Consider the following 27,699-nt stretch of genomic DNA (forward strand, 5'->3'; position numbering starts at 1 on the left):
GGAGGGGAATGGGCAGAGCAGGTGTCCAGGGCTGTGGTCAGTGTAACCAGACCTGGCCAGCTCTCGGGAACATGAATAATGCACTGGGGAGAACCGGGCTGCCAGCTCAGAAGGCAGGACAAAGTGGGGGTGTCTTAGTGGCACTCCAGCAGGGCCTTGCGAAGCCCCACGCCGGGGGGCTGGGGTAGCAAAAACAGAGGGTGGGTCAGTCCTGGCTCTGACTCCTAGCTCTGCTGGCGACTGGCTGTGTGGCCTCGGGAAATCCTTTTATCCTCTCTGGGCCTCAGTTTCCTCATCTGTAGGATGGGAGTGATAAGCCATGCCCTGTCTCCTTCATGAGGAAGCAAGACTGGATGGAGCTGCTGGGTGTCATAAGTGGCTGGAGATGCCACATACATGGCTCGTATCTGGGTTGCCTCCCCAGCCCTGGCCTCTCCTCCCTGTTTCTGCCCTTGCTGAGAAGGCAGTGTTCTTGTGGCCCCTGCCTTCTCTGGGTGCAGCTGATTGCTCCAGTGTGGACATTTGACCCCAAGGCCAAGTACCCACTGTCTGGCCAGTGACCAGTCCACTTTGGAGAATCTGCATCATAAGTGGTAGTGGTTGTTGCTCGTTAGTGGGTGTGTGGTGGGGGGGCGAGGGGGTTGGGGGGTGTGAACTCAGGGGCAGCAGCTCTGGGACCCGAGGCCTCAGGTTCTCTCCCCGCCCCTCCCTGCCCAAAGATCAAGGATCTGGACATACACGGCTCAGAATGGCTGAACACGGATCTTCAATTAATGTTAGGTGAAGGCAGGGGCTTAATTGAGCTGACCCCAGAGCCTGGGCCTTCCAGGAGTTTTGGGGGCTGAAGGTCCTGCTCCAACCCCTGGGCAAGCCAGAGACCCAGGCAGGCCTCCATCCATCAGGCACCGAGGTCTCCACGGTGCTTAGCTCTGACATGTCAGTAGCGATGGCCCAGGCCGTGTCCCTGTCTGGGGCTCCCACCTGGATAACAGCCAGCCTGGCCTCTGTCCTTGGGGTGCTGGAGCCAGCACGCATTCGCTGTTTGTTCATTCATGGGCCAGGCAGTCAAAGCGCCGGGGATACAGCTGAGAAGGAGACAGAAAAAGCCTGCTCTTGTGGAGTTGACATACAGGGGTGGGGGGATTGGCAACAAACAAGGAAAACAAGGAAGAGCTATAATTGGTCAGATGGTGATGAGCGCTGTGGGTTAAAATAAAGCAGGGAGGAGGTGTATGTGCAACAGTGATTAGGGACTGGGGAAGGTGACACTGGGGAGTGACACTGGGGCCAAGAGCTGCAGGAGGTGAGGGAGGGACCCCTGGGCGGAGCAGGAGGGCCCTGATGTGATGGAGAAGCAGTGAGACTGGGGTGACCAGAGTGCAGTGAGAGGCGAAGGTGGGAGGTGAGGTCAGAGGTCAGGGTGAGGACTCGGCCTTGACAGCAAGTGAGGGTGGCGCAGTGAGAGTGTTGTGGCAGAGAAGGGGTGGAATTTGGCCTCAGTCTTCCCAGGACCCCTCTGGCTGCTTCAGGAGGACAGAGGGCAGGGGGCGAGGGCAGAAGCAGGAGACTGGCCTGGAAGCCACTGTGTGTGGTCCAGCTGAGCGACCCCGGGGGCCTGGCCCGGGCTGGAAGCAGCAGAGCTAGGGGGCAATGGTGGGACGCTGGTACATTTTATAGGCGGAGCCAATAGGATTTACAGGGACGTCATGAGTACCTCCGGGGTTTCCTTCCTGCACAAGGGGAAGGATGGAGATGACACTGGCACTCTCAGCTGCCCCTTGCTACCTACACCGTGGTGCGTTCCACAATGGAGTACTACACAGCTGTAAAAAAGATCATAGACAATCTCTGTATGTGGATAGGGGACAATCTGCAGAATCTGCTAATGACCGGAGCACGGCACAGAACAGTATTGACTACAGTACACCCCCAGGCCTCCTTTCTTGTAACAAGTGTGGGGGGAGGAATATAAATTGCTATTTGCTTTTATTCACATGTAGAAATACTGAGAAAGGTATTCAAGAAATTGATGAAAATGGTTATCCGGCTATAAACCTTTCTGTATCATTCAGATTTCTGAACCATGTGAGTGCATTAATGGAAAAAAGAGAGTGGAAACACCCCATTAGAGGGGCTCTTGGAAGAATGTCGGCCTGAGACCACAAGATCCAACCCCGTCCCCCGGCTCCATGTGACATTTGAGGAAACTGAGGCTAGGGAGAGCGGGCAGGGTAGGTTCGGGCTCAAGGACATGTCCCAGAGCCACATCCTTTGTCTGCTCTAAGTGGAGGGTCCTTGGTTCAGATGAAGAGACTGATGTTCAGAGAGGTGAACCGCGCTGCTGCAGGAGGGCCCACGGCGCTCCAGGGAGCCCAGCAGATGTGGAGCGGGGTGGCTCAGAGCCCCGGGTCAGGTCCCGTTCCTGTCCTGGATCTGACCACAGCAAGTCATGCAGCCTCTGCGCCCAAGTCTCCTCGTCCGTAAGTGTGGGTACTGCTGGCACCTTCTCCGTGCAGGGCTGATGCAAGCACTGAATTCGAGAGCCTAGCCTGGAGTGAACTGCCATCATTATGGCATCCTGTCTGCTCTGGGCAGGTGGTCTGGGTGACTGTGGGCAGCAGGGCCTGCTCCCATGGTCCTTTCTGGTCTCTGGGGCCCAGGCTTGCCCCCAGGCTATGGGGAGAGTGGCCCCAGTCAGCCAGGGCTGCCCTTTCTCCAGTGGGTGCGGGTCCCATCTCCCTCTCAGTGTCCCCAGCCTCGGCAGCATGCACGGAGGGGCTGTCAGGGATCAAGGTTCTCACCCATCCATTCATTCCTCAATGTTGGTTGTGTGTCTCCGTGCCAGCCACTGTGTTGGGTGCTAGGGGCTCCCACAGTTGAGTGGAACCAGCCACAGTCTCTTGTGTTCGTGGAACTCCCAGGGTCACAGGGACACAGACTTGAAGCAAAGAGCCACCCCAAGGGGGACACTGCTAGCCATGAGCAGGGCTCTGGAGGCCAGGCCCACCACAACCCTGGTGGGCGAACAGTGCGTTGGAAGACCAGGAAGGTGCCCCTGAGTAGGTGACCCTGAGCCAAGATCTGAAGGATGAGAGGGAGCGAATCAAATGAAAGAGGGAATAGTGTTCCAGGCAGGTGGAACAGCATGTGCAAAGGCCAAGTGGTGAGAGGGGCAAAGGGATGCAGAGCATGTGGAGTGAGAAGCGGCCAGGATGGCAGGAGGGACCTGCCCCATGAGACCTGGAGGCTGGGGTGGGATTTTGGTCTCTATCCCTAAAGTAATGGGGAGCCTCGGAAGGGTTTTAGGCTGTCAGGAGTGCCAAGACCACATATGCATTTTGAAAATCACAAAACCAACACTGGCAAGTTTTACAGTGGGCCAGGCTTGGTCTGGAATGCTTTGCTCTAGTATCTCACTAGATTCGCACGGTATGTAAGGTGGGAACTGCTCTTCCCATCCTGTAGATGAAGGGCTCCGGATTAGAGAGGTTCCATCACCCAGCAGAGAACCCCCAGCGAGGAAGTGAGAACTACCCGGCCACATAGCATTCATTCAACCCTCACTACGAGCTCGGGAAGTAGGTACTATTCTTCCCACTTTACAGGTGGGGAGACAGGCCCAGAGAAGTCTAGTGAGTTGCCTGAGGCCACACAGCCTGAAACCGGATTCAAGCTTGGAAAGTCTGGCTCCTGAGTGTCCGTGCTCTCAACCACTGCCTCACATTGCTTCTTGGAAAGTGGTGTGGGAAAAGCTTTTGGGCCACCGTGTGGCAAAGGATGGGGTTTGTTCTAGGACTTGGGGGGACCATGGGATGTCCAGATGAGGAGTCAGGGAAATTTAGATCCACAGGTCAGATGAAACGGAGGCAGGGGGTGGGGGTGAGCCTGTGTAGGAGGACAGAGCAAGAAGTAGGGGGTCTCCCACTCCGGCCCTTACTGACTGCCAAGCTTGCTGGGCCAGGTAAATGTGGTTAGAAATGGTCGCTGTCTAGAAACGAGTGACATCGGGCCGGGGCGGGAGCTGTTTAGGCAGCATGTTGGGGAGAGCTGGTGGGTGAGATTGACATGGGGGAGGGGTACTTGGAGGAGCTAAGCCACGAAAAGCAGGTGGCCACAGGGAATGACATGTCCAGGGGCTCATAATTTTTTCAGTGGACGAGGCGCACAGACAAAAGGCCGACGAGGGTGCTGTGAGCCTCTGAGTCAAGGAGGGAGGCCTCAGGAGAAACCAACCCTGCCATTTTGATCGCAGACTTCCAGCCTCCAGAACGGCGAGGAAACCAATTTCTATTGTCTAGGACCTCCAGTCTGTGATACTTCGTTACGGCGGCACGAGCAAACTAATACAGATTAGTTGGCAAGTCAGTGGGACCGACCCAGGAGAGAGAGAGAGAAATTGAGAGAAACAGAGGGAGGCTGAGTCATCCACGCAGTGTGAAGGTGTGAAGGCCCAGAGGAGGTGGCCTGGACTCGGCCTCTTCCATCATGGAGGTGTGGATGAGCCCGGAGCGTTTGGAGAAGATGAGGAGTTTCCCAGCTGGGGTTCAAGGGGAGCAGAGGTGGTTAGAAGAGCTGCCGAGGGAGCACCTGAGGCAGGCCTTGCTGTGGGGGGACCCTCCGCAACAGATGGTACAAGCCCCCCAGCCCCACTCCTGGGGCCAGGCCAGAGGGGATCTTGAGGGCAGATGAGCTTTAGCGGGAGGGATTCTTGCCAAAGGAGGTTTCTGAAATGAGGAAGCATGGAATCTAAGCTGAACAGGAGGGACACGGAGAGAAACACACAGATGTGGATGAATATTCATGCCCCAGGCTCCTTTGCCCCCCCGAGTCTTATCAAGCTGCAGGCTGGGCCCTCTGGGAATGCAGCCCTGTGGTCTGTGGACGGGCCTGAGTGAGGGCGTGGGTATCATTGACCTTCACGATCTTCTGAGCAGGAAGGGGCTTCGGATCAGCCTGGCCGGAGCCTCCCCGCACAGAAGAAGGCCCAGGGAGGGTGAACGGTGGGAACAGGGTGGCCGTCTAGGGCGGGGCCCAATGCTTGGCACTCACCCTGGTCGGGGGGGGGGCAGGGACCTCAGGGGCTCTTGAGGGGCTTCTCCAGCCCTAAGGACACCCCTCTGCAAGCTGTCAGTTCACAGCGACCTGGGTGTGCACAGCATGTGGTTCCTTCGGCTCTCACGCGGGTCCAGACAGCATAACCATGCCAGCCACCCATCCAGAGAACCGAGCATTCAACACAGAGAAGCAGATTGCCCGGACCTGTGGACGCACAGACCTGGCGCAGGAAACAGCCCGTCCGCGGTGGGGAGCACGGCGGCCCAGTGGCCGGAGACCCCTGGCAACGCCTGCCCGAAGCCCACACTGCCTGAGGACCTCTGGCCTCATCTCCCACCCTTTCCCAGCCGGCCTGGTGCACAGGATAGGCCTGGATCTGATGCTCTGTGAACAAGGGGCCCTTCCCTACCTGCAAGGCAAGAAGTAGCAGTGACCATCACCCAGGCGGAAACCCTTACGTGGGACCTCATGGCCGGCCTGGTGGCCGTGGGGAGAAGGGCTGAGGTAAGCCATGGAGCACTCACCTGTCTTGGCATCCGACCTTCACTGAGAGGGTAACTGTGTGGGCATCACGCCCATTTTATGGATGAAGAAACCGAGGCCCAGGGAGCGCCTCACTGTGAGTTAGGGGCAAGGCCCACTGCCCTCTCCCTTCTTCCCCTCCCTGCAACCCGGGGAGAGGTACTTGTAGCAGACCCCAAGGGCCCAGGGCCGGGCTCTTCTTACCTGGGTCCTGTGGCCTGCTCCCTGCCTGCATGCCGCCTAATGGGGGTCCTGTGGCTGGCCCCAGGAGCATGGCCAGCCCAGCAGAGCCGCTCAGTGTTGCGGGGAAGGGAGGCCCAGCCCACCACGCCGACCGCCTGGGGCCCCATGTATATTTAATGATGTCTATTATTCCTGTTTTGTCTCAGGAAAGGAGCCCGAGCAGCTGACAGAGGAGCCAGGAACAGCCTGGAAAGCAGGGCAGGGGGCCTGCTCCACAGCCCAGCTGGACCTGAAGACCCCCGGGAAAGCCCTCGCCGCCTCCTGCCAGCCCAGTGCCTGGGAGCCCCACAAAACCTGTTACGATTCACTCTCAAAAGGCCCACCTCCTCCGGGAAGCCTCCCCTGTGGCTCAGAAGTCCCAGCTGGGGTTCAAATCCTAGCTCTGCACTTACAAGCTGTAGAAGCCCAGGGCAAGTTGCTGCCCCTGGAGAACAGGCTGCTGGGATGGCCCCGCACCGACCCTGGCATGCAGCGGCTCACTGACCACCGGCTGCCACTCCTTGGCACCACACCAAGGCCCGTCCAGCCCTGCCTGCTGAGCTAACAGATGATAGACCCGGCTACCTTGCTCTCACAGGGGAGCCTCCCTGCCACCCCGAAAGCCACAAGGGCCTTCTGAGAATTCTGCCCACCTTGGCAGCCAGGCCTGGCCTCAGGAGGTGCCGCATCTGGGGCCCACGGTCCCTGGCCAACCCTCCAGGGCAGAGAGCACCCTGGAGGTCCCCCACACTCTCCTCCATACCCCAGACTTGGGCCTGCTCTGCCACAGCCCAGGCTCCAGCCATCCTCGGGTCACCAGGCTCGTGGCTGGCCCTGACCCAGCCTGGCAACAGAGTTCAGCAAACTGACAGAACTGTCCTCAGTCTGAACAGGGATTGTTTCCACTCTTTATTGTAGAAAGGAGAGCCAAGACCGGGGGCTTGGGGGAAAAGTACAGAAACCCAACACCAAAGCCACCACTCCAGGCGTCTGTGCAGGCCCCGGGTCACGGGGTTGGTGCTGGGCAGGGGTGGCCCTGGGAGGGCAGTACATCAGGACTCCTCGGGCTGAGGAGGGCATGAGCTGGGGCTTAAAGCCACCATGGAGCAGCCCTGGGGTGGGGCAGAGGGCTTGTCCTGGGAGGCCCCCTCCCCGAGTGTCAGGCAGGCTGGGAGGAGCTGAAGGCCCAAGGTGCCCCAACAGAAACTACAGCTCCCAGGGACCCGGGCAGGCTCGGCTCTGAGCCCCAGCACTGAGCAAGCCGTCCGCATGAGGCCCTGGCTGCAGGGTAGGGGGGCAACCTGCCCCCTCGGTGCCTGAAGGGGGGCCAGGGGCAGGGCGCAGGCCCAGTGTTCCCAACACAGAACCCCCACCCAAGGGGCCAGTCTCGTGGCAAATGCCACCAGCCCAGCCCAAGTTCCCCAACCATGCCCTCTGCCCCAATACACTCTTCATCATCTGCCTACTGAAGAAACTTCCAGAAACAGCAGAGACTTGAGAGACCCCTTCCTGGGGTGTATGTATTTGTATGAATTTCCTGTTTGGGCTTTGGTGTGTCCGGCCAGGTCCGACTCCCCGGGGGAGACAGGGTGGGCAGGCAGGGGGCCCAGCAGGAGGCACTACTTCTTGACAATCTGGATGACGTCTTCGTGCTCCATGGTGTGGGTCAGGCCCACCCGCTGCGGGCTGTACTTGGTGCTGGTGCCCTAGGCAGGGGACAAAGGGGCCACGTCAGCCTCTGTCCTGAGCAGGGCCACACCTAGTATAGCTATTACAGGAGGAAGGTGGGTGTGGCTGTAGGTATGTTGGGGGGGCTGTGAATGCTAGAGTCTGAAGTGGGGGCCCCAGCACTGGCAGATGTCCCCAGGGGCCTGACCATCCCCAGATCCCAAAGTGGGAGAGGCCAGCAGGGGTCAGCAAGCATGCCCCTGAACTGGGACACCGCACAGAGCAGCACGAACGCCGTGCCCCTGCCCAACCCGGGGGCGATGCTGGGCAGGACCCCCGCCCATCTCTGGCCCAGAGACTCACCCACACCAGCGCGTACTTGAACTGGCTGGCGAGTGACCGGTGGATGCGGTGGCACTGGAGGATGGGAGAGAGGGACAGTGAGAGGAGTCTCTACCCGAGCCCACCGAGCTTGGCCACACACCCAAGCCCCAGGCAGGTGCCAAGAAGCAGCAATTCCGCCGGCAGACGCTCAGAGCCGTGGCCTGTGAACACCACAGGCTCGATCCACAGTCTCGTGTTCATGGCTGCAGGCTGTTTTGATGCTCCCACTTCCAGGCTGGCCCAAAGGTTGTGGTGCCCATTAGAAATGTTCTCGAAACCTTGGGCGCTGGGTGGCTCAGTCGGTTAAGCGTCTGCCTTCGGCTCAGGTCATGATCCCGGGGTCCTGGGATCGAGTCCCGCATTGGGCACCCTGCTCCGCGGGGAGCCTGCTTCTCTCTCTGCCTGCCACTCCCCCTGCTTGTGCTCTCTCTCTAATAAGTAAATAAAATCCTTAAAAAAAAAAAAAAATGTTCTCGAAGGCTTTAGAAGGTCTGGATCTGGCTGTCAGCAGCCTTCCTGCCAGCCTTGCCTGAGTGACACCCCTGACAGATGCTCCTTTGGATGGGTGGGGGTGGTTTTCCGGACACCCCACCTCAGCCTGGAGTCACACCTGGTCACGTCCTGGCCACAGCTGGCACCTGGAGCCGCCCGCCCAGGACATCATCCAGCCCCACCTCCGGAATCCCAGGGCTTCTAAAGGAAGCTGGAAGGAGGGGGCCTTGCAGGGGTGGGCAGCTCTGCCCCCTGATATCGGGGGGCAGGCGCAGTGGAGGGGGGCTGGAGGGAAGGCCGTGTGGTGTTGCCTCTCCCCACCGGTGCCCGCAAGCCTTGTGGGTCCTGGCCAGAGCCCCGATGCCTCGGCCCCCGCTCCTGTGCGGATGCTGAGCCTGTGAGAACATTTCCCACCTGCTCTGGGCCTCCTCTGCCTTTCTCTGCACTTGTCTCTAGCAGTGGGGGACAATGGAAGGTCATCCCAGGCCATCTTTCCTACGAGGGGAGAGAGCATACTGTTTGATGATGGGGACACTCCTGCTCCTCCGTGCCCACCACGCCTCTCACTGCTGACAGCCCTGCGAGGCCCTCGCTGCTTTGGGGGCTTATGGCCCATGACCCTTTTGGAGGCAAGGCCTTCCTCAGCTCTTACTGAATGCATACCAGGGCCGAGGCTGGGTGCATTACAGAGGCCCTGGGGCTGGGGCTGTTACGCCCAGAAGAGGAAACTGAGGCACAGGGAGGCTGACACAGTATGGGGGAACCAGGCTATGACCCTGTGTCTGCCTGGCTCCAGTGTCTACGTGGTTCCTCTACTTTGGGCCCCTGCTGTCGGCATCCAGGCGGGCCTTCTCGTATACCCTGTGGCACCTGGGACAGTTGGGTGTCCCAGGAGGGAGGCACCCGTGCGGAGAGCGAGCAGGGAGGAAGTGACCACTGAAGAGCAAGGCTCTCGCGGACAGAGTCCAGGCTCTGGAGCCGGGCCCCCCAAACCCCTCCCCACCCCACTGGGCACTTCTCACCCTTAGGTCTAGCCCCTCCTGCCTCTGGCCCTCCGGGCAGCTGATGGCAAACAGCCAGCATTCCCCACATTCGCTCCTGCCTCTGGGCCTTTGCACCTGCTATTCCCCCTGCCTAGAAAACCATTCTCCTGCTATCTCCCGCTTTTCTTCCTGGAGTGGCTGAAGTCCTACATCCTCTTGGGCAAGCCGCCAGGGCATGAGCGGGTAGAGGAAAGTACCCACAGGGGGTGTAGGGGAACCCCACAGAGGACCAGCACATGGAGGCCCCTGTACCAACAGCTGCTCAGTCCCCAGGACACACCTCTGCCACAGGTTTTGAAACAGGCTTGCGGGGACAGGGACTCCCCCACGGAGCTCCTTATGAGTCATCTAAGGGATGTGGCTTCTGCCAGCCATGCTGGCCTTCAAGGCCGAACCCCGCCCGTTTGTATCGGGGCCTCTAGGTGGCAGGGGCCTCAGGCTGGGCTTGCTGAACGAATGAATGCGGGAGCACAGCCCGCAGGCCAGCCCACCACCCGTCCACCAGACAGATCCTGAAAAGAAATGAGCTAGATGGAAAACAAAACCCCCCAAAACCAAAGCCTTAAGTTGTCTGTGTGACCTGGTACACTGTCCCAGGCTCTTGGGCTGTCACCTGCTCCTGCAGGGCCCATATGCCTTCATAAAAAGTGGTGCAGGGTCACATTCTGGGACAGGTGACCTTTGGGCCTGCAACAAAACTCCAGATATGGAACCCACACTCCTCTCCCTGAGCCCACAGGCTCAGCCCAGCGCCCCTCTGCCTCAGGACCTTTGCATACCTCGCTCCCCTGCCTGGGAGGGCTTCCACCACCCCTAACTCTTCCCAGTCAGGTCCTCCTCGGTCTACAGGCCCAATCAGGTCCCCTCCCCTGAGACCACGTGGCCTCTCTGTGTAGACTCAGGGTCACTCCCCATTGCCTTACTTTGTTGCACTCCCCCTTAGGGGTGACCTCTTAGCTCTGCCATTGGGTGTTTGGCATCTGTTGCCCCTGAAGGACCCCGTTCTGGCCGGAACTGGGGCTGTGTTGTTTACTCAGTGCTTTACCCACGTGCTCAGTAAATGTGTGTTGAGTGCAAAAAGCATTCAGAGCCATCCGGGGCTGGGGGGGGCAGGATGTGGGAGCAGGGAGGGCCGTGGGGGGCTGACTGGGGGACAGGAAGCCAGGAGGGGCCAAGGGCATGGAGGCAGCTACTCTGAGCCACGGGCCGGCACTGGGGAAACACAACTTGGAGTTAACAATACAGAAATGCCCCAGGGCAGCAGCGTGTGACAGGAGGGGGACGACCACCACTGGGGCGGGCGGTACACCCCTGCCTCCGGGGGAGGCCTGGGGGCTCGCTATGCGGCTGGGAACGGTGGCTGAGGCGACCCCAGGTCTGACTCCGGAGCCTGCCCACAGCCACTCTGCTCCCACAGCGGGTGACCCACATCAGCGCAGGGCTGGCAGAGCGTCCAGCCAAACCCTGCAGCGGGCACGGAGAGCTCCCTGACCCGCCGTCTGGACACGTCTCGGCGACTCACCACATGCTCCACAGAGGCCCCTTTCCGGAGGATGATGGCATCTGTGAAGTCTGGCCTCTCTGCAAAGGTAGAGATCGGAGGTGGGGGGACAGGGAGGCAACCAGTTATGGCCCCAAGCTGCCCTGTGGTTGCCTTCCACCGGGGGGACAGAGGCCCTTCCAGCCCCCAGCCTTGGCTCAGCCTTCCCCTCACCATTTGGCACACCCTCCCTACAGATCCTTGTGCGGTGTTCTCCAACCTTGACCTTAACACAGGAAGTCAACAGAAATCCACGTCCAGGACTCAGGCAGCCTGCAACCCCACCAGCCACGAGAGCCCTAACTAAGTGCAGCCACGCGGAGCCTCTGGACAGCACTGGCAAGACGTGACAGCTGCTGGTGACCAGTCTGGGGCAGCTGCAGCTTCTCCCTTGCCGACAAGGTCAAGGCCACGCAAACTGCCAGAACCCAGCCGCATGGTCACAGGGTGTGAGACATGTGCCCCAAGGGGTGGATGGGGGGGGAATGGTGAAGGCTCCTCTATATTCATGTGCCTCAAGTGCTGACCCAGGCGGCATGGGAAGGGGGTGATCGCTGTAGCCCGTGGGGAACCACGGGCCGGCCTCTAGCCTGCTGCCCCCCCACCCCGGGGGGCGTCCCCAAGACGAGGCCAAAGGCCCCAGAGAGCGGCATTCTGTAAAGGCTCAGCCGAGGGCTCTAGCAGCCTGGGGCCGAGGGCACTGCCAGCTCTGAGACGGCAGAAGAGCTGCGGTCTGTACGGGACACGCTGAGCCGGGGGCACTGGGCCCTCTGGGTGCCACAGGCAGAGCCTGGCAGCCCCACAGGAACGGTGACTCGGCCCGGGGCCACCCGCCGCGGAACTCACGTCCTCTCTTCTTGGTGTAGATGCAGGTCAAGGCCAGGTACTCCCAAAGCATCTCAAGCAAGTAGTCCAGGTTCAGCTTCATGCCGCAGCTGCCAGGGAGGAAGGCGGCCAGTCAGAGCAGCCCCCGCGGGCTCGGAGGCCAGGGCACCGGGACCAGGGCGGCCCAGCGGGCACCCGTGGGAGACCAAGCCCGCAGATCCGACGGCAGCTTGACACTTCAGCTGCCCGCGCCTCTGGTCACAGCCACGGTCACGCCCAGGAGAGCTCGGCTGTCTCCTGGGGGTCTCTGCGGTGCTCTGGGGGGGGCTTCCCTCCTGCCAGCTGCTGGAGGACAGCGACGGGCACAGGGCAGCCCAGTGGGGATGTCAGTGATGGCGCGGCCCCCGGCTTCATCGTTTGCGGAGGCGTGACCTTGAGCGGGTACCCTGACCTCCGCTGACACGCTGTGAGCACAGCAGGTGAAGGTGTGTGTGGAGGTGACCTCAGGCCCGGAGGACCAGCCTGTCCTCGCGCAGCCCCTGAAGGGAGCCTGGCGCGCAGCTGCAGGAGAGGAACTGAGCTGTCCTTCGGGAAGGACGCCCACTCTCTGCTGCTCTTGGCAGTAGCCGGCAAGGCCCGGGAGACGGTCCAGGACCCTTACCCATCATCTGCACCAGTCACCCCACCTGGTCCCTCAGCATCCCGCTCCCGTAAGCCTTGTCTGAGCTGCGCCGCCAGCAGAGTGGAGCCCGAGGCTGCTCCCAAGGAGGAATTTGCAGGGATGGTGATGAGAGAACAAACAGCCCTCAGCCACAGTGCTGGTGGCACCCCCAGGACCCACGGGTCCAAGCAGGGCTGGGGGGCGGGGCCGGGATGGCCCCACCCACCCGACGACTTGGGTTCCCTCTACTGCCCACGCTGTCCAACACGGGCGCAGAGGACGCTGTGGAAGCCGCATCTTCCAGAGGACCGGGAGCAGCTGGCTCACACTCTTGGGCTTTCTGAGGCCTGCCCTTAACTACTAGGCTCTGAAGCCTCTTAGTGATTATTAACCATCTACGTTGGTGGTACTATTTCCCTTCTGTTTTCTTAAGCAGAGCCCACCACACATCACCCACTCTGCCCAGGCCGATCCAGGGTAGGACCAGGTCAAAGCCATTACTGAGATGGTCTCCTCTGACCCGGGCGCACATGGGGGGCTTGCCTGGCCCAAGGTGCCCGGGAGGCCTGATGAGCTCACATACCCGAAGGATTCAGGGCAGCCGAGAGCTCACCTGATGACCACACTGTTGGGCTTCCGGGCCAGGCGGTCCACTTCCTCCATTGAGATCTGGTCGATTTTGTTATAAACCTGGGATTGAGACCGGGAAGGTAGGTGTTGGGGAAGGAATGGAACAAAGTAGTGCAGGAAATGGGTCCCCAAATGCCTCGGCTCGGCCCACAGTTCCTCCCTCTGCGGGCCTCGGCGCAATGCCAATGCCCATGTCCTCCCTTCCTTGCCGCCTCAAGGATGGGGAAAGGCTGCAGGGTCCTGGGGCCGCTGTCCACGCCCAGAAGGGAAGGCTGGACTAGAGCCCTGGTGTCAAGCTAGACAGGTGTGCAAGCCTCACGCAGCCCCCAGGGGACAGGGGAGGCGAGGGTGGAGGCAGCCCCAGGCTCTTCCTGCTCCTCTGGGAAGGCTGCCTTGCATCCGGGTCGGCCCCTGGCGAGCTTCCCTCCCGCACGTGCACCCTGGGGGCCGGTGCCACTTACATACAAGCAGGGCATGTACACCCGGTTGCCCACAATCACATCGATGAACTCGTCCGGGGAGCAGTCTTCTCGGAAGAGCACCTCCGCGTTGAAGATCTCTGAGGGGCTCGGATTAAGGGCCACTTGTGCACCCGCAACTCCTCATTGTCCCCGCGGCAGAGGGGCCGGAATGGCCAGCCAAGAAACACAGTGCCACAAGGGACCTCAGAGGGCATCTGCCTTGGAGGTTTTACAAGATGGTAAAGTTTGGGGAGTGCCCTCATTTTTTTTTTTTTTCAAAAGGAACCAGAACATGTAAAGTTTCAATCAGTGGCTTCAATCTTCACAGTTAGGCAAGAAGGAAAATGTACTTGCCAGAATCCTCAGTGGAACCCCAGGCTTCAGTGCCAAGAGCACTGTCTGCAAGCACCACTCTAACCCACCTTCCCCCAGGCAAAGCTCTCCTCTGGAGGCCACCCTGCCTCTGCTTGCATACCTGTGGTGACAAGGGCCTCACAACCTCGCAGACAGCCTGTCCCATGGTGAGTTCTTCATATGCTGAGCTCCTCTACCTCTGGGGCTCTGCCCCGTCCTCCAGGGTCCTCCAGAGACTCACCTAGGCCCCCAACGTTACTTTAGCGGTGAACAGCCAGGCCCCTGGTTCTCCCTGAGGCTTCCCCAGGCCAGGAACCCTGTCCTTGGGGGCTGTTTCCCTCACCATCTCACCTTCCTTCCAGATGTGACTGGCTACCAGTGCCTAGCACCTGGCAGGGAGTCAGGAAGGCCCTGCTGAGTACACGGCTGTGGCCCAGGCAGCCTGCAGCCTGGTGAGCACGGAGGCGAAGGGGACAGGAAGTGCCCCATGTCACCGGGCTGCAGCCTTCCTGGTGGCTGCTCGGATGGATCCGGGGTGGCTTGGAGTGTGGTCTGTTAGCATCCTGGGCCACAAGGCCTCCCGTCTCACGTCGCCCCTCCCTTGCTGCTCTTGGAAAGGATACTGTACTCGTGCAGGATCAGCTGCACCAGCTTTTCTGAGCACTGGGTCAGCGTGACTGTTGAGTTGAAGGAGATGCCACCACCTTTCTTGGGCTGGAGAAGAGAGGGAGGGAGAGCTGCTCACCAAGGGGCAGCGGCCATCATCCCAAACCTGCCCAGGCCTGGCCTACAGGTGAGGGGCCTCACCTTGAAGTAGATGTTGGGCTTGTGCTTGTTCAGGCGGATACCCACTGATTCCAGTTCCTTCTCCAGCAGAGACCTGGGTAGAGCCCCCATGAACCTCCACAAGTGCCCAGAGGCAGGCTGGATGGCTTCCATGGTCCACAGGAAGCCCCTGACCACCCGGAGGGAGACCAGTGCCCTCCTCCCACCACTAGGAACCCAGAATGTTCCTTCCCAACAACCCAAAGCTGCAGAGGGGGAGCCTCTGGACCTTCTGGCCAGTCGGAGGGGAGACTGGCTGGGTCTGCGACTGGCACACAGGGGGAGGCCCGGTGTGCCCCTCAGCCAGCAGGTCAGGGCATGAATACAGCTGCTGCTTGGGGCTGGGCTCCCAGTGGGTTCTGGGCAGCAACTGAGGCACTTCAGCCTCGGCAGGCAGGAGCCAGAGCCAGGACAGCCTGTGGCAGCTAGGGGCCGGTGGCAGAGGCTTCCGCCAGCACGGCGCAGCCCTCAGCCTCCAGACGCCTCCATGCCAGATGCGAGCCTCTCCGAGAGGATGCCCCAGGCTGACCGCACGGGTTTAGCCTGCGGACAGGCCTGCCGCTGCTCCCACGTGGGAGAGGCCCAAGCAGCCCCTGGGCCACCCATCGTGAGTTCAGGGACACAGCAGATGCAGCCACAGCATCCCACGAGCCCGCCCAGGGACCTCTCCAGATGTATCAGGTTGCCCCCCCCCAGCACACCACCCTGCGGACCTCTGCACTTCTCCCTTGGTGGCGTCCAGCATCATGATGACGACGTCAGCCGTGCGCGCCACAGCAATCACCTGCCGGCCACGGCCCTTCCCTGGACAGGGGGAAGAGATGGGGTCACACGGTGACAGAGGCACGCCCCCCAGCCCACAGGGCCCCAGACTCCTGTCCTTAACAGCTCCATCATGGTCTCTGCCACGTGGCAGCCCTGGGCTGGGATCTCCCCGGCGCTCTTCTTTAATCCACGTGCTGTTTTACTCATGGAGACTCGCAGAGAGAAGGCAATCTGACATCGCCACCCTAGGAGAAGTAACGTTCTCCCCCTGCCCCTCCTGTGTGGCAGGCCTCATGAACATTTCCTCACCTAATCCTCAAAATGATCCTATACAGGCAGCATCATCACACCCATTGCACAGATGAGAAAACCGAGACCTTGTTTAGAGACACTCACTCACTTGCCTAAGATCACAAAGCTAGCGTGGTCTGAGGATTTCAACACACCTGCCCTTTCTGGAAACGGGCGCGACAACCCACCCCCCCTCCACAGGGCTGCAGAAAGGATCACACGAGACGCCACAGGAAGAGGTGCTCTAGGAACTGCCACATAAAGATCAGACCCTGTGGTTATGAGACCACCAGAGAAGCCAGGCATCTTGCCAAGGTCACAGCACTAGGATCTAGGTAGTATAGATTTCAGCCATGACCGGCCTCCCTCTTCTGAGAAAGAGGGGCTTGGGCCTGGTGATCTTCATGGGCCAGCTACCTCCCGACACTCCCCGCACACTCCCCTCACCGTGGCCAGACCACCCACAGGCCCCACGATGCTAGCGGGGACAGCAGGTTCCTGGGGGACCATCACCACTCCCCCTGCCCCAGTCCAAGCAGGCAGGACTCTGCCCCGATGACGGTGGGGTATGGGAGGGCACAGGGCAGAGACAGCAACTGGACCCGCAGGGAGGAGGCCCTGCTGCCCAGCCATGCCGGGGCTACAGAGCCAGAGAGGCGGGCGCTGACCCCAGCTCTGCCCCTTAGTGGGTCAATAGTCATTCAGGGCAGACCCTTTACCTATCATCCCTGATGTTCCTCCCAGCTATGAAAAGGAAATGGTGACACTCGCTAAGTCACAGGGCCAGCTGAGGACTGAGACAGCGGCCAGCACACAGCCCGGCGCTTGCCAGAGAACCATCAGCTGGTTCCCATCTCTGCGAGGCTGCGGGGCACCCCCTGCGGGCCGCCCCCAGAAGCCACGGGCATGTTCCCATCTCAGAACACACAAAACCAAAACGACCAAGGATGGGGCTCCAGGACGAGAAGCACAGCTGATAGGTGTCCGCTCCCTGCAGGGTTCCCTGCAGGGCCGCGCTGGAGCCCGTGGAGTAGAAGAGCGAATTCAAACCTGTCAGGCGAGCTATGCGACCTTGGGCAAGTCACCTCACCTCGAGGGGCCTCGGTTTCCTGGGCTTTCAGATGGGGCCAGCCAGGACGGTATGAGGCCGGAGGAGTGTGAGAGGCTGCGAGCCTCCCCCTACCCGTCCAAGCCCGGAGCCACGTCCGATTTTAACAGTGAGGCCAGTACCCAACACCCTCTGGAAGGGCGGGCCGGGGTGCTGAGAGCCACCCTGTCTCCCACCCTCCTGTCCCCACCTCCTACCTTGTGCTGCACCCTCGATGATCCCAGGAAGGTCCAGGAGCTGGATATTGGCCCCTTTATACTAGAATGGGGAAGAGAAGGTCAGGGGAGGAGTCCCTGCAGGAAGGGCCTGCCTGAGCCCAGGAGCCCTACAACAGCCTGCACTGCAGGGGCTGTGGGAAACCCTGGGGTCAGCCTCCGGGGCCAGGCCCAAGCCTTGTCTTCTCACCGCTCCAGCCCGGCACAGACCCTCTCCCGCGAGCTGAGGAGCCGTGGGGAGGGCCTCTCGAGGTGTTACGATCCCACCACAGTGGGTCTTCAGTGATGGTAAGAGCACTCCACAAAAACGTCCCTGCAGCATGGAGGCTCCAGGCCCCGGGACCCCAGCTGCCCCAGGCTCTGAAGCTTCATGGGAGCCAGAGGGATCCGGCCAGCCAGCAACAAGTGACCCAAGCTGGGGCGGTGTGGGACAGCGGAGCAGAGTGGGGCGCCAGGGAGAGCTGCCATGGGCCGGCCCGACTCCCGGAACCAGTCAGGCGTCTCTGGGGTCTCGGCAGCCAGAATCCTGAGGTGCCAGGGCTTTGGGGCAAAGCAGCTCAGTTCAGAGCCGTCTCCCTCCGCACGGACACCACATCCCTCCACACCACCGCAAACCCGAGCACACACCCTTCCCCCTTCTGGAATCCAGCACACCCCAACTTACTTCGATGACCCCAGGGATACATGTCAGGGTGGTGAATTCATAGGACGCAGCTTCGCTGGCTGTGGAGGTCATTAGACTCAAGAAGGTGGACTAGGAGAAAAAGGAGGTCATTGCAGTGAGGAGTCTAGTCCCAGCCTCCTGGGAGGCTCCCCACGGGCCAGGAGCCTGCCGGATGCAGGCAACACAGAGACTCCTCAGCCTCAGCGTGCGGACAGAAGACAGCCGGAAACGTCACCTCTGGCCCTGCCGAGAGCGGGTGGGGTACCAGAGGGCCAGTCCCTTCCTTGGAGGCCTCAAGGCCTGTCTCAGGTGGACACAGGGAACTGGTTTCTAAATCGGGGCCCCCGCCCTAGCTCCACCAAACCCACCAGCCCCTCCTGGGCCCCAGAGAACTTCAAGCGGGCAACAGCCCATGGCACTCAAAGTGGCTGCTCACCCAGGGAGGGGTGAGATGTGCAAGGGGACAGACGTGGTCTGAGACAGAGCCAGCTGGCAGGAGAAGGTGGTGCCAGGCAGGAAGGGGTGAGCTGGGAAGGATCTAGATGGGAACGCTCATGCCACGGTGCACTATGGGACCAGAGCCGTGGCTTGGCTGGGAGTCAGAGAGACCGGGCTCCCCTGGGCAAGAAACTTCTTCCTCCAGAGCGTCCAAGTCCTTCGTATGCACGCTAGCCATCTGTTTGGTCCCCACTGTGGGGGGCTGCATGGGGTGAAAGGAGATGAGAAGGCACACGGGAGGCCAAGCCCAGAGTGTGGCGAGACCACAGCGATGGACGCAGTGGCCCAGAGGGCCAGCAAAGCAGTGGGCAGAGCCAGAGGGGGAAGAAACCCAGCCCTGGCCTCCTGTCCCCCCCAGCCTAGTCAGCGGGGCACCAGGAACAAACAGCCTGAGATGCAGTTGTGACCAGGCCACCTGGCCCTGCTTCTCCGGCAACCAGGAAGGCTGGGGGCACCTCTCACTCAAACCTTCACACCTTCAAAGAAACACTGGCCTCAAATCCAGAAACTCTCCGCCCTGGGGGCCTCTCAGAAACCTGAGGAGAGATAAAAACCTGGTGGGGCAGACAGGTATGGGTAGGTGGGGTGGCCCTGAGAGCACTGGCTGCCAAGACCCCGAGTGACCATTGCAGGCCAACAGGAGGAAACGCCAACCCTGTCTGGCCTCTGCAGGGGGGAAGCCTGGCCCTCCCATGGCTGGAGAGCCCAGATCCCCAGCAGGGCGGTGGGATCTGGCCACAGGGCCAGACCCTCAAGGGCACAACCCTTGGTAAACAAAGCACTTCTCCCAGCCTGGGCTTGGAAAAGAAGCCCTTGGCGGGTTGGAAGTAAAATCCAGAACAGGTGAAAACTGATGATGTCCATAACCATGCCCCAAGAATTAAAGCCTAAAAATAGTTACCGGTCACCCTGCGGGACAGCTCTGACCCCAACATCTTGCTGGTCATTGAAGGGCAGCACACACACACTCATCCTGCCTTTCCAGGAACTTTTTCAGGCTAACCAAAGAGCTGACACCAATGAGAGAAAGCGCTACTCCCCAGACAAACATCAGCTAATTAGTGAGGCAGGAGGAGGAGAACTGGAAAACTGACATTGTACCGCAGCTAACAAAAGTCCCAGGCAAGGACAATTCACTGGCGTCAAGGTCACTAAGGGGATGCTGACAGGGCCTGACTTCCGCATGCCACGGTAGCAGCACCTTGCAGTGGACTTTCCAGTTGTCTGGGCTTGGGGGGAGGCTAACACAACCATGCAGAAGGGAGACAGGGCATCCCTCCCCCTAAGCCATTCTGGAAATGCAACCAGCCGTCAGGGGTTTTTGGCATGGTACAAAATGAGGTCCACCCCAGCTCCTATGTGGAACCTGGTCACAAGTCCAAGTTTTTTACTTGACTCTAGGCTCACAGGAATACAACGAACAGACGAACAAGCTAAAGCACACCACGAGGAAGCCAGCGGATAGCTCCAGAGTGTGGACTTTCTGTTGGACCACCGTCTGGTCTCTTTAGAATTAGGATCTTGACAAAAGGGACCGTTCTAGATTAGAGCAGGTGGAGAGAACACATACAGGGTCCCAGACAGCCTAGACCAGCCACAAAGGTCATTTGGGGGTGAGTCTTGAAATTAGAATCCGGTCCAGGCATTAGATCATTCCTAAATTACTGTTCATTTTGTTTGGTGTGATAGTTTGTGGCTAAATAGGAATATATCCTTATTCTTTAGAGATACAAGCTTAAATATTTTGGGATGAAAGGTCATGTAGCATGAGGTCTGTAATTTATTCTCAAATGGGTCAGTCAAAACAAAAACAAAACCCCCTACACCCGCACAGACATAAATCTGAAGAGATGGAGCAATTTGGCAAAATCGATGGATTCAGAGAGCGGGTTCACTGTACTTGTTCTTTTACCTCTTCTGTGTTTGGAAATTCTAGTATACAGAATTGGGGAAAAATGAGAAAGGGCCAAAGAGACAGAGAGGGATCTGGAAACCCTGCCAGGATTGAAGACCATGAGGGGGTTCAGCCGGCGGAGGGCACACGTGGGGATGGTCCCAGGGGACCGAGGGGCTCCTGCAGCACGGGCGTCAGCTCCTTCTGAGCAGGAGGCCCCTGTGCTGCTCTGTGTCCAGCTTTTGTCAAGTTGAGGGGTCATAAGCACCCCATCACTACAGGGATCTGAGCACTGGCTAGGAAGCTGCGTGTCAAACGGGCAATCAGGTCTGACGCCGAGTGCTGCGAGGTGTCGGCTGGATGAACTGTTAGCGGCCCGGAGGAGGAAGAGCCACGGATGGCAGTGGCTCGTTTCCAGCAACTTTCCCCTCCTCATCCTACCTGGCTTGGATGGTAACTAAAAGGATGTTGTGTGTCCTGAGCCCACACGGATGGAGGCCAAGGGGACAGTGCATCCAGATGGGTATTGATAGTAACGTCCAACTGGGGTACGAGTGCTCCTGAAGAGTAAGAAGCACCTACAAGCCACCAGGAAGGAAGCCTTCCGCGGACCTTGACGCCGAGGCTGGGGTCTTCCTCTAACCTGTCCGCGGCCCAGCTCGCTGCCTGGTGCTGACACAGCGTCCCGCGAGCAGATGCTCGGAGACATTCCTAACTGTGCCCACGTGGAGTCAGCTAGAGCTTCTCCGGAGGGTAAACAGCAGTGCTGCTGGGCATTTTTAAAACCCACAACCTCGAGCCCCTGGGCTGACTTGGAGGAATGCGTCCTCCAGAAACAGCAGCTCCAGGACGGGCGATCGGCACAGGAGGGAAGGAGCAGACTGCTGATGACACTATGACCACAGTGGGGGCTTCTAGGCAGGCATTACGAGGTAACGGAACTCTAATGTATGAATGGGACAGACAGCATTGGAGAAGCAAACATGCCAGTGGCCAGTGTAGCTATAAGCCCACCTTCACTGTGTGTGTGTAGATAGGGAGCAGACCGATCCCCGCCTCCTGTGATACACACACCCCTTATCCAGGCAGAGGGGAAAAGAAAAGCAGGGGCGCCTGGGTGGCTCAGTCGGTTAAGCGGCTGCCTTAGGCTCAGGTCATGATCCCAGGGTCCTGGGATCGAGCTCCGCATTGGGCTCCCTGCTCAGCAGAGAGCCTGCTTCTCCCTCTCCCTCTGCTTGCTGCTCCCCCTGCTTGTGCTCTCTCTCTCTCTGTGTCAAATAAATAAATAAAATCTTAAAAATAAATAAATAAAAATAAAACCAAACCCATACAAAGCACAGCTATACCGCTCGGCCAGCAGTAAGCGCTCAAGAGGTGGTGGCTGTTACCAACTTCCCCTCACGCGTGGCCCAGAGTAATGGGCCTGACACACGTTTTAGCTGAACTGGTTTAAAAGCTGCTCCACCAGCACGTGTCCAGGCCACCTGGTCATTGCTCCCTCAGCCTGTATCTGAGCAGCCTCTTCACTGGACAGAACTATCTCGTTCTCTGCTGTACGACCAGCGCCCGGCCCAGAGCCTGGCACAGGGTACGCACTGAGTAAATGTTCGTACGTGATGGATGGGTCCGAGACTGACTGGCAACGCTTCTCCCCCACACAGACAACGATGGTCGCCATGGCAGGATGATAAAGGGGTGGGACCCAATCCTGGGGGAGGCTGGGTCTCCTCGGAGCCTGGAGCTAATTCAGAAAAGTAGCAAGAGGCGGCACTGGACAGTCGTGTTTGGAAGACAGCTGCTTCCTCCCCAAGGCCCATGCTGACCATCACTGACCTTACCCACAGAGGGAAATCCAATCAGTGCCACGCGGGCGTCACCCGACTTCATGACATCGAAACCCTCTCCTTTGGATGAGGCCGATTTGGACGGTTCCAGAAGCTGGGCCCGATACTTGGCAAGTTTTGCTTTCAGCAGGCCCAGGTGATACTCGGTGGCTACAGGACGTAAAGCAAGATGGGAGGTAAGTATCCAGGGTTTCCAAGCCCCGTGGGGCAGGTGCGCCCCCACATACAACCAAATGCTGGTTGGAAACATCAGAACCAGATCGGGGAAGAAAACACCCCCCTGCTTAAAAGGCCCCCTTAGCCTCTCACTTCATTTAGGATAGAAGCTAGACTCCTTATTGAGACCATGCGATCCCAGGTCAGTGGTTCTCAATGGGGGCAGCACCACTCCCTGGGGGATTCTGGGGGATGTTTTCTGTTGTCCGTGTGATGGCGAAGTTCCCATTGGCATTTATCAGGCAGGGACCAGGGAAGCCCACAGCCCTACAAAGTGTGAGTCAGTCAGGAACAGCCATCAGTCGTCCTACGTTCCGTATGACTTTTCACAGCCCTAAGACATCTGCAGAGGGAAAACCTGGGTTAGGATCATTGGAGCCTAGAGCCTCATTCTGTTTCACATAGAAACACAGGACACTTTTTTTTTTTTACAATGTCAATAAACACTGAAATTTCCAGGAGTGCAACTTCCGTGCATGTTAAGGAAAGACTCTAGCATGTGTTGTTGGAAACTTTACCTAGAGGTGCTCACCATCTTGGGATCCCAGGCTGTCACCAGTGATGCCTCTTGTAGGGTGCCTGAGTCACCAACACATCACACTGTGCATGGGGCTGCCACATACCCAGTGATGCCACCCAGAGGTGCAACCATCTCACGCCTTCATTGTAACATCGCTGCATCCTGGCTGTGCCCCAACATTTAAATATTGAAATAAACACTACTTTAATTATACCTTTTTTTCTCCTCCTTTGTATTATGATTAGGGCAGGACATTGATTTTTCTCGTATTCTGTGTGTATAAAAGTTACACTATCAAAAGGGAGCTGCATTTCATGACAGTAAAGGGAGGTGTTACAAAATCTTCGCCACAAGAGCGGGCAGGGGCTAGGTAACCTGGCCCCTTGCTACTTCTCCAACATCTCCTTCTGCTCTCTCTTTTAGGTACTACATTCCAGCCACAGTGACTTTCTTGTTTCTTCAGGACAAGCTGTCACCATTCGTGCCCCAGGACCTTTGCATTTGCTATTCCTTCCATTGCAACCTTATCTTCCCAGGGCTGGCTCCTTCTCAACATTTGAGGCTAAGCTCAAATGGCATCTCTTCAAAGAGACCTCCCCTATCCGGCCAGAGGGGACTGTGGGCAATGTCATGCCGAGGGAAGAACCAGAGCTGGAATCCCACCCTGCCATTCCTGGCCATGTAACTTTGGAAAAATTACGTAATCTTCTTGTATATCAGTTTCTTAATCTGCAAAGCAGGGATGTTAACAGGAGAAACCACTCCACTGGATTTTCGTAAGGCTTACAGAAAGCACTAAGAACAATGACTAGCACACGGTAAGCACCCAATAACTGTTGGTTATTATTATGATTTACGGTAACCCCCACCCTTCCTCTTGGCTTCATGATCCTGTTTATTGTCTTCATGGCTTTGATCACTACTTGGAACTATCTTGTTTCTTTACTTCCCTCACTCAAATGGGGCAGGATCCCGGCTTCTGGTGGCACAGGGCAAATACTCAGGAAATGTCTACAAGTGAAGGAGTGAATTGATGGCAGTGACAAGTGGTCAAGAATGGGTTCAGCAAGCGTCAGGTTCATCTGATCCTTCCTGTCATCCCAGCTCATAAGATTCTGAGCACCTCTGAAGGGAAGGACTAGGTCTTAATCCTTACATCATCTTTACATCCCCTCTTCTACCATTGCCAAAGCCTCCCTGCTACTCTCCTCGATCCTTGTAGATGATACTCCACAGGGCAGCCAGTGGGAACTTTTAAAACAGAAATCAGAGGATGCCTGGGTGGCTCAGTTAAGCAGCTGCCTTCAGCTCAGGTCATGATCCCAGGATCTGGATTCAAGCCCCACGTCGGGCTCCCAGCTCGGTGGGGAGTCTGCTTCTCCCTCTGCCTGCCACTCCCCCTGCTTGTGCTCTCTCTAATAAATAAAACAAAACAGAAATCAGACTATGTCTCTCCCCTGCTTAACACCCTCCAGTAGCTCCCACTGCCTGAGAACACAGCTGCCACCTTCCCATGACCTACAAGGCCCTACATGATTGGCCCTTTCCTTTGCCATCACTGCACTCCAGCCCCAGACCTTCAGATCCCTGAACAAGCCAAGTCTGTTCCTGCCTCAGCGACGTTCCTTCCTCTGCCAGGAACAGTCTTGCCCCAGATCTTTGCACGGCTGGTTCCTTCTCATTCTGGTCTCAGCTCAGATGTCCCCACCTCATGGAGGTCTTCTCTGATTATTCTACCTTGGTAGTCCCAACTCCCACCCCCCACACTTTTGTTAGATCAACCTCGTTTGTCTTCACAGCATTTATGGCTGGCTGAAACGATCTTGTTTATTTGGTTATTCGTTTAAAGACTATCCACTGGAAGGTCAGCTCCATAAGGGCAAGGATGTGCCTGCTGTGTTCATGCCTAGAAGATAGTAAGGGCTTGGGGAAGATTCACATAATGAATGAATGAATGAATGAGGTCCCCCAACTTCTCAGCCTCTAGAACTAAACAAGAGCCAGGGAAGGACAGACACTGAGACTAGCTACCTAGGATTCCCCGCTTCCTACCTCTGCAACCCCACAGCAGGACTGCTTAGACACCGGGCCTCACCCACCCGGGCCAATTGCATCCCCCATTACTCCAGACCCTCCTTCTGATCTAGATTATTCTAGATCTAGAACTGCCCCATGAACACACCATGCTCACCCAGACTGCCATGCTTTTCCCTCAGCAGTGCCCCTCACCAGGAGTACCCTCCCCTTAACCAGTTCAAGTCTCACCTCCTCCTGGAAGCCTTCTTGGGTGTCATCATTTTTCTCTCCCCACTGCTCTTCTCCTGTGAGCTCCTCCAGCCCTTACAATCTTAACTCCAGATTTGATCCTTTATTATGTGCTATCTATGTTGGGGGGGTTACTTTATTTATTTTTTTTAAGATTTTATTTATTTATTTGACATAGAGAGACACAGCGAGAGAGGGAACACAAGCAGGGAGAGCGGAGAGGGAGAAGCAGGCTTCCCGCCAAGCAGGGAGACCGACGCGGGGCTCGATCCCATGAGCCAAGGCAGACGCTTAACAACTGAGCCACCCAGGCGCCCGGGGCGCGGGGCGGGGGGGGGGGGTACTTTAAATACAGAGTGCTTACCATGTGCCTAGTACTTTGCACACACTATCTAGTTTAATTTAGCTGTGAGCTAAGATGAGACGGGGATTATGATCCCCATTTGCAGATGAGGGCACTGAGGCTCAAAGAGGCGAAGTGACTTTCCAAGCTTTCACAGCATGTACGGGTGGCGCTGGAGTTCAAACCCAGGTCCGCCAGGCTCGAGTCTTGATGGCCTCCGTTCCCGAGATGCTGGGTGAGGCTATACCCGTGAAAGGTCTCCTCCTGGGCTTTCCAGCACAAAAGGGGACCCGGGTTTGAAGCCCGACCATGCCTCTCTCTGGGTCAGACGCTGGCTGCGCGCTGCGATTTCTCTATCGGGCACCTGGTCTGGCACCGAGCCGATCTCACAGCGACCGTCTGCAATCAGACCAGCGCGCTGGGACCAGGATCCCGCCTGGTCCTGCCTGCCTCCAGCGCGCTGCGAGACCTGGTCACGTCTCTGGCACTTCTCTGCTGCCTTCGAGCCCGTTCCGCTCTATCGCTGGAGTTGTTCCCCCATTTTACAGACAGGAAAACTGAGGCGGGCAGAAAGGAAGGCCCCGCCAGGCCGGCCCTCACCCTTGTTCTTCTGCGTCCGAGCGATCTCTTTCTCGATCTCGGAGATCTTCTCCAGGATCCCCATGGTGGCGGCTGAAACCGGGGCACCGACAGACACGGCAGCAGCACCGGGAATTCCGCCCTCTCGGCGGCGGCAGAACTGCGTGCGCCCGGAAGCCCACGGAGAACAGCGTCCTCGTGCGCCCGGCGCTCCGGGATTCAGAGTCCGGACGGACGACGTCGAGCGGAGTGCCAGACACTATTGGTTCCGCCCGCTGGGCCGACGGGGCTGGGAGCCCGCTATGGGCCGGGGCGGGGCCAGGATGGGCGGGGTCGGGGCTGGGCCAGGATGGGCGGGTCGGGCCGGGCCGGGGCGGGGCCATGCTGTACCTAGCCAGGGCTGAGCTGGGCCTGAGCTGAGCTTGGGAGACCCAGAGGGAATCTTGGGCGATGAACCCTGAACTTGGGGTTCCAAGCGCAGCTGACTCTGCTGGTGTCAAGAGCTGAGTTGAAAGCCTGGTGGCTCTTATTTTGTGCAGAGGTTGAAAGTGGATGCCCATTACCACATTGACAAAGTGTTCCTTCCAACTTAGCCTTACCACTTGCCATCAGATGCCTCCTGATATGATGCATTATAAAGTAGACAGCATCTCCTACTGGAATTCTTGCCCCAAAATACTGTATCTGTGTTTAGACACGAGGAAACATCAGACAAATCTAGAAAGTGGTACATTTTATAAGTGGCCTGGGCTCTTCACAATTGCCAAGGACGGGAAGGTGCGTTGGGAGGTGAGACAGTGGGACTGTTCTAGATAAAAAGATATTAAATATAATGTGTGACTTTGCCTAGAATCTGGTTAACATTTTAAAAGCAGCTATAAAAAGACGTTCTTAAGACAACTGAGGAAAATTTGACTTTGGATAGGGTATTAGATATTACGGCATCATTGCTAGTTTTCTTGGGTGTGATTATGTAGGAGAATGTCTTTCATTCTCAGCGGATGTACCCGGTGGCATTTAGGGATTGTCTTAGTCTGCTTAGGCTGCCATAACAAAATATCACACACTGGATGGCTTGAACAACAGAATTTCGTTTTCTCACGTCTCTGGAGGCTGGAAGTCTGAGGTCAGGGTGCCAGTATGGTTGGGTTCTTGGTGAGAGCCCTATTCCTGGATTGCAGACAGTTGCCTTCTCCCTGTGTCTTTACATGGCCTTTACTCAGTGCATGTACACAGGGAAAGAGAGAGAGAGAGCTCTCTGGTGTCTGTTCTTTTTTTTTTTTTAACCGAAGGCAGCAGCTTAACAGACTGAGCCACCCAGGCGCCCCTCTGGTGTCTGTTCTTATAAGAGCACTGATCCCATTGTGACCTCATCTGACCCTAATAACCTTCCAAAGACAAATCTCTAAATACCACCACATTGGGGTCTTAGGGCTTCAACATATAAATTTGGGGGGACATAAACATTCATTCCATATCAGGGCTAAAGGACATGATGTTTGTATCTTACTCTAAGTAGTTCCAACCATGTATACATTTAAAGAAAGCATGCTAAAGTAGCCTATGTTAACAATGTGTCAGTATGTATTGAATTATTCTTTCAACTCTTCTGTATGTTTTTAGTAAAAAGTTGGGGGTAGAAAGTGGGTCCTTGGAAATGACCTGTGTTCAAATCTGAGGTTTCTAACAGTATGAGCTTGGTTAAATATCTTAACCTCTCCGAATCTGTTTCTGTATCTTAAAAATGGGAAAACATGGTTGCTAAGAAAATGTGTACCAGGCACATTGTTTGCCCATAAGTTCTCGAATACCAGG

At 57.7% G+C, this 27,699-nt stretch overlaps 1 protein-coding gene across 1 annotated transcript; it reads right to left on the reverse strand.

The window, feature by feature from the left end:
- Window positions 1–7,293: 7,293 nt before the first annotated feature.
- Window positions 7,294–26,089, reverse strand: DRG2 (developmentally regulated GTP binding protein 2). Its single transcript, XM_032432040.1, has 13 exons — window positions 25,906–26,089; window positions 21,951–22,111; window positions 17,726–17,815; window positions 17,044–17,104; window positions 15,396–15,486; window positions 14,665–14,737; window positions 14,481–14,571; window positions 13,504–13,601; window positions 13,026–13,102; window positions 11,773–11,861; window positions 10,909–10,967; window positions 7,831–7,884; window positions 7,294–7,505 (listed from the first exon to the last, which is right to left on the reverse strand). Exons 1-13 carry the CDS (start codon window positions 25,967–25,969, stop codon window positions 7,419–7,421), a joined length of 1,095 nt encoding a protein of 364 aa, XP_032287931.1. The 5' UTR covers window positions 25,970–26,089; the 3' UTR covers window positions 7,294–7,418.
- Window positions 26,090–27,699: the final 1,610 nt, after the last annotated feature.

Source organism: Phoca vitulina, unplaced genomic scaffold (assembly GCF_004348235.1).
Source record: "Phoca vitulina isolate PV1807 unplaced genomic scaffold, GSC_HSeal_1.0 scaffold47, whole genome shotgun sequence".
Classification (NCBI taxonomy): domain Eukaryota; kingdom Metazoa; phylum Chordata; class Mammalia; order Carnivora; family Phocidae; genus Phoca; species Phoca vitulina.